A 20,437-nucleotide genomic window follows, 5' to 3' on the forward strand; every position below is an offset into this window, starting at 1 on the left:
CATTATTATAAAGGCATCATCAGTGTGTGGAGGGATTATAATCATAAAAAGACATCTTGATAAATGTCATTTAGACACTCAGCACAATGAGTTAGATAACACAATATATCTAATATAGGTACCTGCGCTCCCTCTGTCCAGCAGTGAATGGATCCAGTTGGAGGCCCCTTGTTTGAAGTCTCGGAGCAGCAGGGCAGTATCTCTCCTCACTATGCTCAAAGTGCTCACCTTCTCCACCTGCTTCTCCACCTGTGGATCTGTGCCTACACACAGCAGAGAGGGAAAAAGTAAAAATAACATACAGTAGGGGTCAAAAAATCCAAATTGTAATTGTGGGAATCAAAAAAAAAAGTATTAAATTATTAAATATTATAAATATTATATATATATATATATATATATATGAAGAATGAAAGAAAAAATAAAACAAATTAGTAGAAACAATTAAAAATCAAATTAAAAAATTAAATCTCAAAAGTAAACATTTTTAAACGAAAGAACAAAACCTTAAAATTAAAGAAATGATGTAATGTTAAATGACAAGAAATTCTCCTTTTTCTAAGTCGTTAATGAAGTCAGCAAATAAGACATGAATGTGAAAATATTGGTACAAAAACTTGTAAAGCTGTCATTAAAAGCAAACATGGCTAAGAGATTATGATATTACAATCTCAAAAATATATATGTTTATTTATATTTATATATATATATATATATATATATATATATATATATATATATATTTATATATATATAAATATAAAAATCCCTCATGTTATGTCCCAGTTATTTTGACCTGGAGCAGAAAAGAACTAAAAAGAACATTATGTTGTGTATTTGGTGTAATGCAATGTGTTTATGGTTCAAAAAACACATTATTTTCCACATAATGTACATTACTGATGCTCCTCTATGCCCCGCCTTTCTAAAACGTGTCGATTTTTACAAAGCTCATCGTTCTGAAAAGCAAGGTGTATGCTGATTGGCCAGCTGTCCAGTGCATTGTGATTGGCTAAATACCTCAAGCGTGGGACGGAAATGTTATGCCCCTTAACATACTGTGATGACATCTCCCGGCACAACAAGACAAAACCAATAAAACCCATTACAAACAAGGCATTTCTTGCATCCAGTGGGGACATAATTACTGATTATAATGACTTATACTGTCTTTTTTATGCATTGTGTTGCGTATGCACCGCATAAACATAAAACCATGTCTGCATTTGTGAGAGGAGAAACGACAAACAGCAAGCGCTACTCTACACTGCTCAAAACTCGCATTTGAATCGTCATTGGCAAATTCTTTAAATATAAAAACCGTAATTACAGGCTGTGAGTCAGAAGCGCCAGACTTTCCTTGCAAAGTTGGAACTGCCCCACTTTATAGAAACAGCCTCTGAGCACAGACCCATTGTAGGCTACTCTGCAGGTTCAGGAAACAGTCCTCCGTAAAATGCACAGCACACATCTAAATATTTGGGTTGAACTGTTCCTGGAACAGTGTTGTAAATACAACTTAACCACTGATTTCTAGTTGTGTCCTCTTTTGGAAGGCAAAACAAAGTAGTTTTGCTTTCCTTCAACGAAACACACAGCGTCACACACTGCGGGCTTGAGTGAGGAATAGCCGGCGGGTTAGAGCAATAGTATCTATCTCGGCTAGACTGAGCGGTGGCCTGCGGGCTTGAGAATGGCGCTGCCGGCAGATTCAACGAAGGAGTGGTCAGCGGGCTTGCGGCAACCACATGTGACAACCCCGGGCTGAACTCCGCTTCATCCATGGTGAAAGCCGATCTGGCGATCCACAGCACACACGTTGATGTATTTCCTCAGCGACCAGCACGGATCAGCTCTAGGCATGACGAAGCGAATATCATCCTCTTTTGGAAGGCCAAACAGAACAAAGTAGTTTCGCTTTCAAAATGAAACACAGCATCTCCACAACATGGCAGCGGCGGTAACAACAATACTACAGCGAGAATTAAAGTTACGCCTTTTTCTTTGCGTGAGCATTTGGGCAGCGTTATGCTAATCTTCCCACACAGTGATGTAGATATGTGGAGGTGTGTTTAAACGAGGCATTTTAGGAGGGCATGGACAAGTCTTAACTTTTATAAAGAATATCTCTTTGGATTTGAGACTTTAGTCTTTGTAACTTTACAGATTTTCTTTATGCACCAAGAGCTTGTAACACTCCAAAGACAAACGAAAAATTGATATCGAAACATATGACCCCTTAAATGTTACCAAAAAATTCAGAATTTTTGTACTAATAATATAATTTTTGTTAATTTGGGAGTATTTTTTACCCACTTTGTAACACTTGTTTTCCAAAATTACCAGCCTACAAAAAACTGCTTTTAAATTATGGTTATGCTATATAATTACCAAATATTTGTATCAATATTTTTTTCAACTTGTTTTCCTTCAATTAGCACAGGTTTTGTATTTGACTGATCATAGAGTTAATGCACCTCCATTTTTAAATACAAAAGAAATACAAAACCTGTGATTATATGCTGACAAAAAGATTAAATCCAAGACTTGTAATAATACAGCATAATGAGAGATTTACAAGCAATTTTTAAAAAGCAGGTCATTTCGAACAGGAACACAGGATTTTTAGCAGAGCACAAGCGTTATATATTAAAAATGCAAAACAGAAGCATTTTAACTTAATTTGCTGATCTGTTCTCTGAGAACAAATCAGAACAAAAGAGATATAGATTTTACATATCCAGCACTACTATTACACATAGACAATATTGCATTCGTTCTCCAGCTGAGGAAAGAAAATACAAGCCGTGGGCCACCAATTTGACTTCACTATTACTATGATTGAAAACACTACTAATCTAATCATTTATAACAAAATACAAGCCTATTAATCTATTCCTGACGTGTGTGGCTTCACTTAACTTTACTTGTTGAAATCATTCATCATCATTAAGGTGTCTACACTTCCTAAATTGCGAATATGCTAAACTTTTACCAGAAATAAATTACGCATCGGACCTGACCATTCCAGCTCCCTAATAACCTGAGTCTCAACACAGCACTATTTGTCATAAAATCCTATTACAGCCCCAGACTGACCTGCGTAAGCGCTGAGGCAGCGTGCGAGCACACTGAGGGGCAACAGAGGGTCCATGAGGCTGAGCAGGCGGGATGGCGAGGCGTACACGGTGAGCAGGGTGGCAGGGTATGCGGCGACAATGCCATCCGGCATGCGCACGCCATGAGCAGCAGCCCGCATGGACACAGTCACACACAGATTTCCTCCTGCGCTGTCACCAGCCAAGCACACACGCTCACCGGTCCAACCTGAGGAGGAGAAGGGCCAAAAGAAGAGATTTTGGAAGGAGCAGACCAGAAAATTAAGTGAGAAATAGATCAAATCAAAAATGATTGAAGATAAATATACTCTATAATTTTCAACTTCAATTGAGGTCACATTTTTTGCACAGATCTGAGGCACTCTGGCATGGTTTTCACACCAAAGACACCCAAAGAGAGTTATTAGCAGCGCGTGATCCGCGTCATGATCCGGAGATAGATAGCAGAGGTGAGAGAACACTGAATGATGAATAAGTTTACGCTGCTGTAGTCAGACAGAGTGTGAGCTGAGTTTCAATAGGCGTCTTTGTTCCCTGTAGGATCTCGACACCAGCACAGCACAACAGTATGACGGATCGTCAAGTCGGCCGATTTCACTTGTCTTGTACCTTAATCAGTTTTCTTAAGGACTCATTTCTTAAGGACTTCTTAAGGCTGAATGACACAATATCAAAAAAATAGAATCACGTAAAAAGCTGTCTAGGAGATAGATGATGCAATTACTGTAAATATTGTATTTAGTGTTTCATTAAAGTGGTAATAAAACTAACAAAATTAAATTAATAAAATAAAATATTTCTCTGCAAAATGTGATCTGGCATTCTGAAGGGAACAACTTTTTTTTGGAGTGCAGATTTTTTATCTCTGATGGGTGAATGTCAACTGCCCACTGAAAGTGAACTGGGAATGTTGGGTTATTGCATACTGTATAAAGCATTCAGTCCTAAAAACAGAAAGTTTATAAAAGCATAAAATCAGCTTGAAATGGAAATTCACTCTATTTTGCAAATGCATGTTAGATTGTGAGCAAGTCATGTTTCTTATATTCCACACAATATTTAATCAAAATGTCATAACTGGACCTTCTAGTGAAAACAACAGACTTCCTTCTGTTGACATATGCCTTCTCCAATAATTTAGTTTTCTTAAACATCTGCAAGTTTACATTAATCTGAGTGCAATACCTGCATCTCAAAATCCAGAAGAATAAAGTGCCCACCCAATATTTTTTTCTTTTTCAATAAGCCGTTACACACTGATGTTCATCACAATATGGAGAAAAATATGGATCATGTGCTCAGGAAGTATTAAGACAGGGCTATTCCCCTCACCTAGCAGGTTGTGGTTCTTGATGGCCCAGCAGTAGGCATAGAAACATTCTTCCAAAGCCCGAGGAAATGGGGCTTCAGGGGCCAGAGAATAATCCACCGAAAGGATGGGGGCATTCAGATCTTGAGACCAGCTCCTCAGATACGGCTGGAGGGAGAGACAGATACACACAAAAGGAAAATCAAAATTGCTCAATTTTTAGGGTCTGGAATTCATAAATATTATAGTAACTTTTACTGTAGTATTTCTAGTCTGTTTAACAACAGAACAAGAGAAATTGGTTGCAATTCCCAGATCATGCTGACTACATGTCATGCATATTTCTATAGTGTACTTTGTTAGTGGTTGAGAGGTACATTTTTTCTCAAATGTAGTAAATCTTTTGCTTTATATTATGGCTTTATTTCACTGGTGTGTTAACCAAGTGGTTCTAGCATTGCTGACTGATTGTAAAGATCCACATTTTCAAATCCTGAACTGCTTTCCTAGCTCACACCCCTAATTCCTCTCTAAATCCTGACATCTTGTAGTTCCCAGCTTTAAGACAGTGATTTGAGTGTGACTGAGCTGCGGAAAAGAGCCTGAATTACTATCCTCTGAACATTCACTTCAAAAAGCTTCTATCACCCTGAGTACATGCCTGACGGCACCTCACCATGCATTTACATAAGACAAAACACTTAAGGAATGAACATATTTCTTCTTATCAGATATTTCAGTCTCTAGCATTTTTTCTCGTTTTTCCCTCTCTCAGTTTTGTTTTTGTAGTTTAAAGACGTGATGTGTGCTGACAGGCGTCACAACATGTTGCTCTGACTGCCAGTTACATCTCATATCAACGTGTCTATTGTTGAGTGGCGCTCGTTCAAGCAGCTAATGCATTGTGTCGAGAACGCAGGCTCCCGCTGGTGAGTGTTTGTGACATGAAGGTGAATTTTGCATGAGAGTGGTGATAATACGATACTTTAACAGAGCAGCAGTTCCATGCTTTGCACAAGAAACTGGACACAAGTGAATACAAATGACCACTATCTTATTCCGCTTGCCAAGAAGCTGCTCTGCATAATACTCAACAGAAAAGGCACTATTAAAAACCACTGAATGAATGTTCAGACATAGAGGTGGGATCTTGGGTGACCGCAAATTAATGTCCAAAGTATTCAAAATTCAAAACTCAAAACAATCATGCCATGAGCATTTCAAGAAGAGAAGATATTTAAAGTTTAAGAGAAGCTCTTTATACTGTAGAATCTTGGTGTTTCTTCAACTATGGGTACTTTTGTCACTGTGGATGTTCAGAATGTAACCTCTCATTAGAACACAATTTAATTGTCAACTAATAATGACAAATATGAATCTATGAATCTTTTTTTCACCACATCTCAAATGACATATGTTTAATTACATTCTGTGTTGGAAAAGGTGTTAATGGAAATTACATTTGAATTTTTATTTAGAATAGCCGACTCTTTTATTTTGCAATGAAAAATTTACACAGCTAAAATGTTATGTATTCTAAATACACAAAATAACATAATACTTTCACAACTTTTTGCATCATTTGACAAAATTACAGCTTGAAATTACACACTGTAAAAATATCCTGCTAAGTGATTTTATCTTGATTTTTCTTCAAACATTACATCTAATTTCATAGCAGTCACTGACGCTGATTTTATTATTAGTAATTAGTAAACAACTATCAGCTTGCCCATTGTAACAGGTCTGCATGATTTAAGGTAGGATGAAAAAGAGGGGCATATAGGAAGTATAAGGAGAATGTTAAAAAAGATACCTCATGTGATTTGGAAGTCTGTGCCACAAAGCCTCCTCCGTGAAAGTGCAACACCAGCCATGGGGAAGGAGGACTGCGCTTCGTCTTCAGGCCCAAAGAAAGAGATATCGGGCCCCCCTCTGAGCGACACAGTGCTAGTAATTTCTCACTGTCCTGAAGACACAAACGGAGTACAAGCACCATAAGAATGAAGAGCTACATATTAAACATTTTGAAAGATTATTTAATCACAACACAATTTCCTGAACAATACTTATGTTAAATCTGTGCCCCACACAGAGGCAAAAACTCTCATTTAGGCAAGAGACGAGTGATTAAACGCTACAGACGTGTGGTTCTTAAACACATTTACACTGCAGCTGGATCAATAGGAGTTCAAAGGGTGTGAAGCAAAGTCAAGTAGGCTTTTTTAAACACCATTACATCCAAGTCATCTATATTGCAACCAATTCAAGTCCTCCCATGACACCGAGAGGTATATCAGGAATTAAAGGGCTTTAAGTAAAGGATAAAAGGAGAAAGAGTCAAGCTCAATAACTTTATTTAGCTAAGCACACATCATTACGACTGGGAGTGCTTTTATTCATTCCTCGCTATCTGTGCATATTTATTTATTTATTTATTGACAAGATAAAAGGATGTAGAGTGGAAAATTGACTCTCTTTGAAGAACAGAGAATTCAGATTATGAAAATGAAAAGTTCATGCTTGAGCTTCTGTGAGGAGGAAAGGGAAGACATAAGCGGCAGACATTTATGATTCAAGACTAATTAAGACTGTCAATGACATCAGTGTGAACTGCTGTACCTGTCCTTCTCTCAGCTCATAAGAGATCAATCTCATCTGTACAGGCCCCGGGCCAATATGAGCTGCAGGAGGAGACACAGTCACCGTGTGGGTGGGATCTGCCACCAACGGCAGGTCAAAGGGCATGGGGGGAACAGAAAGAGCTCGATTCACCTTCACCTGTGTGGCCGTCATAGACACCAGACTCGAGAGAGATAGAGAGAGATGAAATAGAGCACAGATTCATTTCAGTTTCATTACTATGTGAATTGAACTTTGCAATACGAGAACTTACACAGGTTATAAGTGCTCAGTGTGCAATCTGATTGGCTGTAGCAAAAGATTGTCAAGTATATTAAAAAAACACTGGTGCAAGGAGTACGTCAATAGAGTTTTATTACTCAAGGGAACTGCTTTTAACAATTCTGATGCCTGATCTATGAAAGTACAGTACTGCAAGTAGGGCAAAAAATTAATTTGGGAATTATTCTGACATTTCTTCACTTTCATGCAAATTTGTTTTGTTTGTTTTTTATTTGAAAGAAAATCATTTTGAGATGTGACTTGCATTATTATTAAAACTGAAGGTTATAGAATTTTCTTTCAAATAATTGTGCTGTCTTAATGAAAACTGGCAGGATGGTTAATACTAACTGATAGAACTTCAGTCTCTGTTATGTTCCAGAATGTCTTCCAAAAATGAACATCCAGGTTCTGAGTGATGCGTTCATATTCCTGACCTCTCAGATCAGGGTCAATGGCATACTTCCCAGAGGTAAGTAAAGAACTAGCTGCTACACCTGAGAGAAACACAAACAAATAGACAGATAGATGAACGGCTGACTACATACAGTAACTAGCATATCACACCAGGGCATCATACTTGGACAGAAAAACAGAGAGGAAAGACATGAAAGTGGGTTCCCAATCAACAGAAACACAGATAACCAGCTGAAAATCACATCATCTTACCTTGACAAACATGCACGAGCAATTAGTATAATATGCTAAAATTCAGCATATGAACTAGGGGTGGGAGGGAAAAAAATTATCTGATGCATTGCATTTCTGAATGGATTCTAAAAACTTTTTTTTTTTTCCTACATATGTGCAAACGTGTGCACTAGAGAGAGCCAGTATTTCAGTGTTTTCTCTTCATAACAGTCAGTTATGATTTAAGGACAGGTCAGGACAAAACATCTGATATGCAAAAACAGATCTGTGCATTAGTGTGAATGCAGCCTATTAAACCTGCTGTCTGACATCAGTAATAATCAATCAGCAATAATGAAGAAAAAAGAGAAAAATCCATCACTGCGTTTGTCTGGAAAACATTCAGATACTAAAAGCACTCTCAGATACTGAAGGCACTTTTTGTTTATTGCTTGTAATGTGTTTCTTTGTTCTCTTTTAATACGATATATTTCCTTGAAGCTATAGTTACTAATAATATTTATTTAATAATATAAGTCATAATTAAAATACACAATTAAATTTAAAATTCAGAGTTTGTAAACTCATTAATTATTATTAATAATAAAAATATTCCCACCCCTAGAAGGAACAAGGACTGATCATCTCTCTAGAGGAAACAGGATATTCTACCAGCAGAATGGATGACATTTTTGGAAAAGAGACTAACTTCTCTCATCCATACTGCCCTCTTTGAGAGCTACTCACCATATGGAGCAATATCTCCTGCCTCCACTAGGGTGCAGCATTGAGCACAAGAGACAACATTAGAATGCCTCTGCAGGTCAGAGTCTATACAACTGCACTTTTTTGTCTTAAATTAACACTAGAGGAAAACCTGCTGTGTAGACATTCGCAAAGATTAAGTAGTGTGAAACAGTGACCTCCTCATATAAATCAAGGGGCGTATAAAGAAAGCTTGATCAGGGCATGCTGAACGTGACAGCTCTACTGACCTATCCCTGACTGATGCTTCTTATAGTTGTCTCCAAAGGCTACCAGGCTAATAGCAATTGACTGCAGGAATGGACGGATGGCAGGAGTGAACTAAAATTAAAGAGAACAAGATATTCAGCTGGATAACTTTCACCTTAAAACAAGAAACATATTGCACCAAAAAATTGACAGCAAAAACAATAATACTGTGAAACATTACAATTTAATAATCTTTTCTATTTTTATAGATTATAAAATGCAATTTATTCCTATGATGGCAAAGAGGAATTTTTAGCAGTTATAACTCCAGTCTTTAGTGTCACAAGATCCTTCAGAAATCCTACTAATATGCTGATTTGATACTACTGTTCGGAAGCATTTCTTATTATTATCAATGTTGGAAACAGTTGTGCTGCTTAATATTTTTGTGAAAACCGCATTTTAATTTTTTAGGAGCCGTTGATGAATAGAAGAAATAGCATTTATTGTAATAGTAATGTTTCTAACATTGTAAATGATCAATTTTATGTAACCTTGCTGAATAGTATTAATTCATTTAAACAGAAATGCTACTGACCCTAACCTTTTGAACAGCAGTGTGCATATATTTTCACATATACATATCTGGGATCATGTTACACTAAAGAGTGGAGTAATGGCTGCTAAAAGAAATCAGCTTTGTCATGACATATTTTCAAATGGAACACAGTTATTTTAAATTGTATTAATATTTCAAAATATTACTGAATTTACTGTATTTTTGATCAAATAAATGCAAACATGATGAGCATAAGAGACTTCCTTCAAAAACATAAAAATAAGTTTTGAATCCATTTGCCAACAACAATTGAAATAACTTTGGATATCAACCTTATATTAAGTGTACTGTATAAACATGACAATCAATGGTCAATGAAATTCTGTAAGCCATAAGCTCATGTGCTCATAAACAAACACACCTGAAATCCAACACAGCGGCCGTAGAAGCAGCCCTTGTGCATGGAGGCGTACTCTCTCAGGAAGCTCTGACTGATGCCACTTTCCTCCTGGAAGAAGAGGTTGCCTTGGCTGTTGTCATGAAGCAGTCTCTGAGCTAGATAAAGCAGCGCCCTGAGCTGGCACAGAGCGCTACAGTACACCTCCATCTCTGTTGCACTGTGGCTCACGCGGAAAAAGATGCTTCGTCTGTTGGATGTGATATAGCGCCCTTTGTGAATGATGTGGAGGAGGCAACAGCGCACCACCTAGAGAAGAGGGTGACAAAAAGTGAGAGGAGAGCTCAACGGAGGTGTATGCTAGAAAACAGCATCATGCAGGAGACAGGAAAAGCAATGTAAAACTTCTTATTGAGAGAAACAAAGTCATGGAAAAGAAATGAGGGGAAGGACAAAGACATGCACCCTTGCAGAAATTATCTTAAAGGAACAATTCACCCAAAAATGAAAATTTGCTGACTCACCCTCAGGACATCCAAAATATAGTTAGTTTCTTCTTCAAAACAGATTTGGAATAATTTAGCATTATATCGTTTGCTCACTAATAGATCTTAAGCAGTGAATAAAAACATTTTATACTTATATCATTATTAAGCTGATAAAACATCACAATAATCCACACTACTTCAATCTATCACTTAACTTTAAAAGCAAAATGCTTTGATGATGGATTTGTTTCATACAAACATGCAGCTTTTCGCATTTTTAAGACATTAATTAATGAACTGGAATCGTGTGAATTACTCGTGGATCATTGTGATGTTTGCACTTTCATTCTGACGGCACCCATTCACTGCAGAGGTTCTTTTGGTGAGAAAGTAAGCAAGCAAGCAAGGTGAGCAAAAATAACAACTTTATTTAACGATTTCTTCTCTTCTGGGTCAGTCTCCATCACCATTTGTGAGAGTACTGAGAGGGATTTCATCAAAAGTATCTCTGTTTGTGTTCCGAAGATGAACGAAGGTCTTACGGGTTTGGTATGACTTGAGGGTGAGTAATTAATAACAGAAGTTACATTTTTTAGGTGAATAGTTTAACAACTGCAGGGTTTGTAAACTGCTGAAAATGATGCACTGGGAGCAGCTATTTTTATCAGGGAGGAAACACACAAATGACTTCTCTTGCCCTCAAACTAACTCATTATAATCATCAAAAACAATCAGAAACGTACCTTAACAAGGGAGCGATATCCATTGGCGGGGATATGAGGGTCAAAGTCAAAATGGTGATAGATGGCAGCGAATCCAGAGATGACAGGCTCCAGGCTCCGGGCATGCTCCTGGATGGTGGTCATGGCATCCACCAGGCGCTGAGCTGCGTCCCCGGCTTGGCCCTTTGTGGCCCCAGAGAAGAAGGCGGCATTTTCTTCACACACATCATATAAAGCAGTGAACACTGCCTTGGTGTCCATCACTACAGGGAATCAGATGGGTTAAGGACAGAATAATTACTTCAAATAGGCACATACTCTGACACACTTAAAAGCCAATATAGAGTGATTAAGCTCAGGACAAAAGCCAAGCACTTACATAGGCTGTGGTTATAAACAGCACTATAAACATTTAATAGATCCGTCAACTGGAAATACTCCAGCCAAAGCCCTTCAGAAAATCATTTTCTTCATCAGTACTTTGACATTTTCCAATAAACATCCTTAAAACAAGATAAATGCACTTAAGATTTCATTAAACATTAGGATTTGTTTTAAGAGTACATACATTACCATTACAAAGTTTGGCAACTGAATATTTTTTTACAATGCAAGCCAAGGATGCATCAAACTGATTAAAAGTTATATTTCAAATAAATGCTGTTCTTTAGACTTTAATTCATCAAAAAATCCTGAAATCCTGTTTTTAACATTAATAATAAAAAAACAATAAAAGGATCATGAGATACTCAAGACTGTGGCAAATGGGAACACAAAGACAATCTATAAACACAAGTAATTTTTTTATTTAAGTAAATTGATCATTTTAGCTTGCTACTGTGCAGTCACACACTCATGCACATTTATCTGATCAGGATTGACATGCCAGATGCAGACAATACAGGTGAGTAAGGTCGCTCAGTGACAAGATTATGACAAAGTAAATCCATTGAACTCCGTGACCGACCAGACAACTGAGAGAATCACAAACAACTTCACAACACTAGACAATGGCAGGAATATCGGGACCTCAAACCAACCTTTGTATGTTCAGCCAAAACTCAAAATGCAAGCAAATACATCATTAGTGTAATCATATTTATTCTCAGGTACAAACTAAGAGTGGTCAAACCCTAAACTACAGTTAAAGAAACTTTCAGTCTTACTTTACATTGGGGTGGAAAGACATTTTACAAACAGCATAAAGGGTTTGTGCTTTGAATGTCGGAATCCAAAGTGCTTACTTAGTTTTCTACACCAAGAAAACATTTTTGCTTACATGAAAAACATTTCCAGTGTTATTTAGAGCTGAATTCCCCAAATACCCTCTTATCTGTTGCACATATGGTTTAAAACTGGCCCTGCCCCTTTTTCTTTCTGCCCTTTACCACATATAAACCCTTCCAGCATTTGCCCAGTCATTCTCCCTCTGCCAAAGTATCCCATATTGCCTCTCTACCTCCTTCCTGCAGTAATCTCTTCCCCTCATTGGCAAAAACAAACAACACCTCTTCCTCTCTCATGGAGGATTGTCCTCTATTCTCTTCCATTTTTGTACCCTGTCCTCGCTGTAAAGGCTGTATCCAGACCCTGAGAGATTAGTGTCCTAATCTGTACATGGGAATCCAAGTATGTTTCTGTGTCACTGCCACCTGCTCAACTGCTTCCATTGAGAGACTATAATCCAGTAACTATTGTAAAACTAGTCATGTGGTTTGAGAAATGACTTTTACTGCTATGCTGGGTTTCAGTTCAGAAGCAGGTATTAAGATTACTGACTAAATTAACCTCATGCTTGTGAAATATCTAAATCTTTCATTATGGAAACGTGCAACTAGAGAACCTACTGTACCACTCAATCCCTTTACTCGCTTAAAGACTTCCAGCACCAGTTTAACACAGCAAAACAAACACATAGAGTGACACTTGAAAACATTCCAAAGTTAAGAATTTTTGATTTTCATAAAGAATTCTTAACTTTCAATATTCATTTGAATATGAAACTTTCTTGAATTCAAGGCTCTTGACCGATTTTTGAAATGAAAACACTGACAAATCTATGTTAAATCTAGGTTAAATATGTGTTAAGCTTGATTAAAAAATAAAAATAATTTATCAGAAATCCCCTTACAATGGAAGTCCTTCACAGACATCCATCGTAAGCCTGTAACTACAACAGCACTGCTGTATTAGAAAATTAATGTTAAAGGGTTAGTTCACCCAAAAATGAAAATTCTGTCAGTAATTACTCGTTCCAAACCTGCAAGACCTTTGTTCATCTTCAGAACACAAATTAAGATACTTTTGATAAAAAGAGCTCTCCATTTCAGTTTGCTAAATCGCAAAGCCTGCGATGTGGACGCAATATTACTCTGTTTCAGAGCATGTGCATGACTGCCAGCCTTGAGTGGCAGCCTTACTGTTCTCTCCAATCAGCACTGCTCTACCCAACTGCGTAAATGCCTACCATTAAAGGGGTCATATGATGCTGCTAAAAAAAGAACATTATTTCGTGTATTTGGTAGAAACAGACACCGGCACTGTAGGCTACTCTCACAGGAAACAGTCCTTGTCCTCTGTACAATGCGCTGCACACATCTAATACAACATAAATACAACTCAACCACTGATTTCTAGTTGTGTCCTCTTTGGAAGGCCAAATAAAGTATTTTCGCTTTCACAATGAAACACACAGTGTCTCCACAACATGGCGGCGGCAGCAACAGCAATAAAAGTTACACCTTCTTTCTTTGCATGAACATTTGGGCGGTGTTAGCAAATCTTCCCACATCGTGAAGTAGACATGTGGAGGCATGTTAGAACGAGCCGTTTTAGTAGGGCGTGGTTGACTCTTAACTTTTATAAAGAATATCTCTTTGGATTTGGGACTTTAATCTTTGCAACTTTACAGATCTTCTTTATGCACCAATAGCTTGTAACACTCCAAAGAGAAAGGAAAAAATTTTAATCGCATCATATGACAAAACAGAAAGCGGGAGAGAGAGTGTGTGATTATGGTGTCTACAGGGTCAGATCGATAGCAAAATAATATCAATGAAAAACCTATGTAATATAAGATTACTTCAACTTCGAAATGACAGACACCAAACAAAAAAGGTAACGTTAATTTGCAATAGCTATGTCACAACACTTCAAGAGCTCCCTTATCGGTTCTGCTTTCAGTTCTGGAGAATAAAAGATAAATTCTCAGATGTTTTTATTAGTACATGAACCTTATCTTGCACATTTTATCTGCCCAACAGATTCTAATTTGAAAGAAGTTTATAATGCATGTTCACTATTCCCAATTCAGAAGACCGCACACACAGCCTGTGTCACTGAATGCTTCTTATACTCGCTCCTCTCTGCCGCGTCTCACGGAGGAGCCGTTTAAACTTCCCGCACACATGCAGCCGGTCTCGTAATGCTCGGTTATACTTACGCATGGCTCTGCATTGCACATCTCCACGAGTGCATCTGGCAATATGGACGGGGCTTGACATATGCGCACAACCTGTGTCAACTCGCACCTAGCTCCGCATTTAAAACAAGTGTAATGAATAAATCAGCCTATGTAACCTATGTAATACTTTAATAATTGACTAAAGTAATTCAGTTCTTTATTTACACAAAATAAACGAATCTTTCCTGTGAAATTCATTAATTAAGTAAATTTTGTAGAAGTAGTATTACCACTATAATATTCCCTGCTGAAAAAAAAAAAAAAAAAACAATAGAACCCTCCCAAAACACAATAGAAAATGTAATGGATTTAAGGATTATAATGGGAATTATACTGGCTTTAATGTAAACTATAATGGTGTCTACTGGTATTTGATGGATTCTATTGGTGGGATGTAATCTGGCAGATGGGAAACAATTGAACAACAGTAATTCCTATTGGCCAATAGGAATTACTGGCCAAAACACACTACAAACTGGAATTTTGTAATTGTTTTAATGGAAACCATAAGAATTTCTGTGATGGTTTCTATTGTTCTTTTTTTTCAGCAGGGTGATGAATGATACACATACTGTGCTGCACACTATTGACAAATTAAGCTGAAGCTTTACTTTGCAAAATAAAAATCGCAAATCGCAATATCTGTCAAAAAAAAAAAAAAAAAAAAAAAAAAAAAAAAAAAAAAAAAAAAAAAAAAAATCGCAATTAGATATTTTCCCCAAATCGCACAGCCCTATCTCTGACCCAGCATAGACAGCAATGAAACTGCAATGTTCCTAGATCCAGAAACATACAGTAGCAAGGAATCCTGTAAAATAGTCCATTGACATCAGTGGTTCAACCGTAATTTTACAAAGCTACGAGAATACTTTTTGTGCGCAAAAAGAAAAATAAGAACAGTTATTACATAAATTTTACAACTATACTTCACCTTGACTTAACGTCCACTACAAATTTCAAGAATACCCTAGAACATAACTAGCATTGTTTACGTTCAGCAAGCGCACACTGTCTACTGAATGTAAACAATGCTCATTACGTTGATTATGTTCTGGGGATAAATAAATTAAGTTTTTCTTGTTTTCTTTGCACACAAGAAGTATTGTTGTAGCTTCGTCTTCGTAGCTTTGCGCTTTCTCTTTCCGTTTGCTCCATTTTTTAAACACTGAACTTTTAACTCTTCTATGCCTCATTGTTCATTCTTAAAGTAAGCTTGTGTCCGTTTGGTGATAAAATTTTTTTTATAATTTGTTTTAGACCACTGCTCAAGTTGAACGCGACACCTCCGGAGTGTGTGTGATACCGGTGACTTCTCCAAGACTCAGCGCTCTGCTTTTATTTTGATTAGATAATCAAAAAGTGTTCAAGAATAGAAGCAGTTAAAGTGTGAGAGTATACATACAATATATGCAAATAATTTGAATGCTATGGCCTTTGTGTATATATTTAAAGATGTGCATCCTTTAAGCATGACTGTTGAAATGAAATGGTACCTTTTAATAAGAGTCCATTTGTAACATTAAGATTAATGAAAGCTGTGTAAGTATTGTTCCTTGTTAGAGTGTGTTAATTTCAACATTTACTATTATTATTATTATTATTATTATTATTATTATTATTATTACTTATACTACTAGTAGTAGTATGGTTCAGTACAGTTTTTTTAAATAAAGCACTATTTTAGTTTTTGTTCAGTATCCATTTTAAAAACTATCGGTTAATTAATCGGTGTCGGCCAGTGTGGTCCAACCTAGCTATCGGTATCGGCAAAATACACTATCAGTCGACCTCTAGAATACACGTCTATAAATATTAACAAAGACTAATAACCTTAATTGAAATGAATAATCGATTTAGTAAACTATTTAATTAACTTAAAACAAATTACACTGAATATAAATTACTGTTCAAAAGTTTGTTTTCAAATACATTTTAACATGACATTTTTACCTTTGATGGCACATGTGTATTTTTAGTTGTCTTCAGTGTTACATGATCCTTCAGAAATCACTCTAATATGCTGATTATTATCAATTTTGAAAACAACTGTACTGCTTAATATTTTTGTTGCATGCAAAGTTCAAAAGAACATTTATTTGATATATAAACCTTTTGTACATTATAAATGTCTTCACTGTCACTTCTAATCAATTTAATGCAGCCTAGCGGAATAAAAGCATTCACTTCTTTAAAAAAAATCTAACTGACCCCAAACTTTTGAATCGTAGTATACACACACACCAGAATTAAATATCTTTGCTACTATTTGCAAATTTAGTTGATGGACAGAAGATTCGAAGTAGAAAATTTATCAATCTACAGTCAATTGATCAATCAGCACTGTTTATTCCAAGTACAACCACAATCGCCCTGGAAAAATCCTTTAAAGAATGAAAGAATCCAACTGAAGCCAGAAAAACTATCTACTTTGCTATGTGATAAATCAGGTTTGCATTATACCGATATGCTCAATTCATCCAAACATAATACTTATCTACAGCCAAAGCCTGACCTATCCAGCTAAGCTAAAAAATTACTCTTTCAGTGACACTGCTTTACAATACATGAATACAAGTTACCCATAAAGCATACAGCACAATCCACAGCAGAAGAGCAACAACACACATTTACAGTACACAAGGGGGTGAAGCTGAGCTTAAGTGTGAGAATCTACAACCTAAAAACATGCAGAACATAGCACATACACACACAAAAACACACAGGGACTGATCCCTGGAGAGTCTGAACGTTACCCTCGTCAGAACTCATGCTGAAGTCCTTGTGCGTCCTGTCCCCTCAACACCTGCACAGCCATGGAGCCAGAGAAATAGAGACATGAGAAGGGGGAGGTAAACAAAAGGAGAAGACAAGTAAGATAGAGTGTTTCGATTGGATGCTCTCACTCGCCCTCCCTCCCACCCGTTCATCCCCTCAGATCGCAATGTGACTTTCTGTCACTTTCTATTTCATCCTCTCTTCTTTTCCTGTGAACTCTTCTTCCTTTATTCTCATTCGTCTCATTCCCAGGAGAGAACAGCTTTGTTATTTTCTCCCATACCAACTGTCCCTCTGTTGTGGTGAGATGACTTTTCACCCAGTGTACAATGAAAACAAATTACTCACTGCAACATGCACACATGTGCCACACACACAGTGTTTGCCGTTTAAAAGATCCAGGCTAAATGTGTCCTAGGACCAACTAGCCTCTACAAAACCACAACTGCCTAAATAACCTTTGTCTCTAGTGGTTGTACCACCAGTGACCTTCACCCTAACTGTATGATCCAAAACTGCCACCAGAAGGTCCAGACAGAAACAAACAATGACCTCAAAACATTATTTTTGTCATTGCTACAACAAAAGTGGTGCATTACACAGATGATACTTCAATTAGGTCATAAATTATATTTGGCGATTGTATTAGGTCATATGGTGAGACAGAAATATCCATGTCGCACTGTATAATAAATCAGCTGCTAAAATGTCTGTCAATTTCTGTTGAAATTACACAGTAAACAATGTATTAACTTTCTACTGACCTCTATATTTATAACAAACTTGAATGTACCTCTATGATAGAGGTAGTGGGTATGCTAAAGAACCAATCCTATGACTATCAATTCTTAAGGGGAAATTACTTCTTCATACATTTTCAAATGCCAAACTCTTTTTCCCATTCTACTGGAATAGGACAAAAAGTGGAAGATCAACAGAAAATAGCAAGGGATGTTCTGAGTGTGTTTAAATTTTCTCATCTGGCTAGAAATGAGAACAAATGCTCAACTTTCAAAACAGAAGCATACTTCTGAAATATAAATAGACATTTGTAATAAATAGAAATAGGCCTGTTTCTTTATTATTGTTAAATATGCAACTAGCTTAGTGTCACATTGCTCATGTAAAAATGTTGCACTATTTAGGTTACAAAAGTTCACTGCTGGAGATTAGCTGCTGGCAAATCAGATTTTTTTTATGGTACCAACTCAATTTATTTTTAGCACAAACTACAAAAGGCTTGCATACAGATGGATTTCCCAATATTCTCATCGGTCAAAGACCACACAATTCTACAAAGAATCTTTGTGAACCAAAGTAAACTAACCAGACCTGAACTTTCTCTCTCCGTTCTACATACATGCATCCAGGACCATATCCTTTATTTATTCACCTAGCAATAAGGAACAATGAAAGGCTCCGAGCAGACCTTTGTCCCAGATTATTTTGTAAATGTGGTAAAATCATCTCAACAGGAAAGAAAAACAATGCACTGGCCCTGACATCAGTGAAGAGTTTCCTCTCACTCTCATCCAAACCTGACAGCAGCAAGTAAACAACTTATCTACACATACAAATGTTATATGGTTAATATATGAATGTACAAGACTACAGATCTTTTCATAATGTTCTTCTGCACATCTGAGAACTCGGATAAAATGGCTGAGTGAGGCTTTTATGGCAAATCCTCTCACTGATCCCTAGGTCTATGGTGAAAACCTGAAACCCAGACAGCCAGAGACATACTACACACTAACACTGTGGTGAAATAAAAGGTTATTTGAAAGGCCAAAGTGGCCAACAGTTGCTTTTAAATGAGGTCTAAAGCGGCATCAAGATACTTTACTTACCCTTGTGCCGTTTTACAAAACCTTTCTTTTGTGGAAGATAAATGAAGATAATTTGGTAAATGTCTCAGTGTTTTTTTCTATCCATACGGGGGGGGTCAATGTTGGCAGAGGCTATTTACATTAACTCCGTCCAACAGTGTGTGAATCGGCTAGTGAACACTGCAAAAGACAGCTGACAGTCATTAGCTTCTGTGGCGCAGATGGTAAAACACTCAACTCAATCATATCGATCCGATCTACAATCCTCCAAATCCACAACTAACTGAAGTTTTTTCTCCCTTTTCAAATTTCAAATCACATCAAAAAAAAAATTATTTTCAATGAAAATTAAGGAAATAATCAAAAAGGTGCAAATAAAGTATCCGGTAGAGTTAAGGTAGGTGTAGGGAGGTGGCATCCATTTAATAATTTGAATTAAAATTATAATTTACACTCAATACGTTATTACGGCATACTGTTTTATAATGTACTATAACACTAAGATGCAGATAACTGCCACTATTTGCAATAAGTATTATAAATAGTTTTGTCTTCTGTGTAAAAATAACATTCCTGGGTATATATTTTTTGTAATAAAACAATTCTGTTTCATAAACTTGGTACTAATAACAGCTTAACATTATTTACCTTTGCCTACCTTTGGGGTCTTTGGGGTTCTAGTACATTCCTCAATATGCCTCAATTAGTTAGTTATAGATTAAAAGTTGTTTTTTTATGTACAGATGGCTTGCTGCTGTGTATAATATTTGATGTTGTTAAAATAACATAATTTTCTGTAAATGCATTGTCTAGTGGTTTATTTAGCTACTTTTTATTACACCACATTATTTACCACTTAGTACTGTAAGACTGAATGTTAAAGTGCAAATTAACACCTGACCACTCTTATGGGTTTGCTGCTGTTACAATTAAAATCACAGAAGGGTAAAAACATTGGTGTGATGTAAGCAACACAGCTACAACAAATAAAACTGATGTGTGTGAATAATCAAGCATTGACAATAATCAGTCGTATTGGCGACACTGAGAGGCCCCCAAATAAAATTCTGCATAGGGCCCCATAAAGGCTTGGGCAGGCCCTGCCAAGAAGTCATGGTTTACAGTGGATTTTTAAAAGCTAAGGGGCGTTGAAGCAGCCTCGACCAATCAGAATCAAGGACCGGAACTATCTGTTTTATAATAATAGATTTTTAATTTTGGGGTGCACTATCCCTTTAAGAGCATCTCCACTTACTACACACATCTTTACTGTGATAATAAGCTTAAA

At 36.8% G+C, this 20,437-nt stretch overlaps 1 protein-coding gene across 4 annotated transcripts in view; it reads right to left on the reverse strand.

The window, feature by feature from the left end:
- The window catches only part of LOC109105935 (hormone-sensitive lipase-like), a 30,244-nt gene that overhangs the window by 9,157 nt on the left and 650 nt on the right, over nucleotides 1-20,437 (reverse strand). The window contains exons 2-12 of one of the 4 annotated variants that reach the window (XM_042741049.1): nucleotides 17,299-17,348; nucleotides 11,104-11,345; nucleotides 9,897-10,181; nucleotides 8,958-9,048; nucleotides 8,710-8,736; nucleotides 7,684-7,829; nucleotides 7,051-7,236; nucleotides 6,245-6,397; nucleotides 4,452-4,596; nucleotides 3,100-3,327; nucleotides 123-263 (exon numbers count right to left, since the gene is read on the reverse strand). In XM_042741049.1, the coding sequence (XP_042596983.1) occupies nucleotides 123-263; nucleotides 3,100-3,327; nucleotides 4,452-4,596; nucleotides 6,245-6,397; nucleotides 7,051-7,236; nucleotides 7,684-7,829; nucleotides 8,710-8,736; nucleotides 8,958-9,048; nucleotides 9,897-10,181; nucleotides 11,104-11,345; nucleotides 17,299-17,314 (1,660 nt within the window). In that variant the 5' untranslated portion in view covers nucleotides 17,315-17,348. The remainder of the gene's footprint in view (nucleotides 1-122; nucleotides 264-3,099; nucleotides 3,328-4,451; nucleotides 4,597-6,244; nucleotides 6,398-7,050; nucleotides 7,237-7,683; nucleotides 7,830-8,709; nucleotides 8,737-8,957; nucleotides 9,049-9,896; nucleotides 10,182-11,103; nucleotides 11,346-17,298; nucleotides 17,349-20,437) is intronic. The other 3 variants (XM_042741047.1, XM_042741050.1, XM_042741048.1) reach the window with 3 other exon arrangements.

This window comes from Cyprinus carpio, chromosome B16, assembly GCF_018340385.1.
Source record: "Cyprinus carpio isolate SPL01 chromosome B16, ASM1834038v1, whole genome shotgun sequence".
Taxonomy (NCBI): Eukaryota; Metazoa; Chordata; class Actinopteri; order Cypriniformes; family Cyprinidae; genus Cyprinus; species Cyprinus carpio.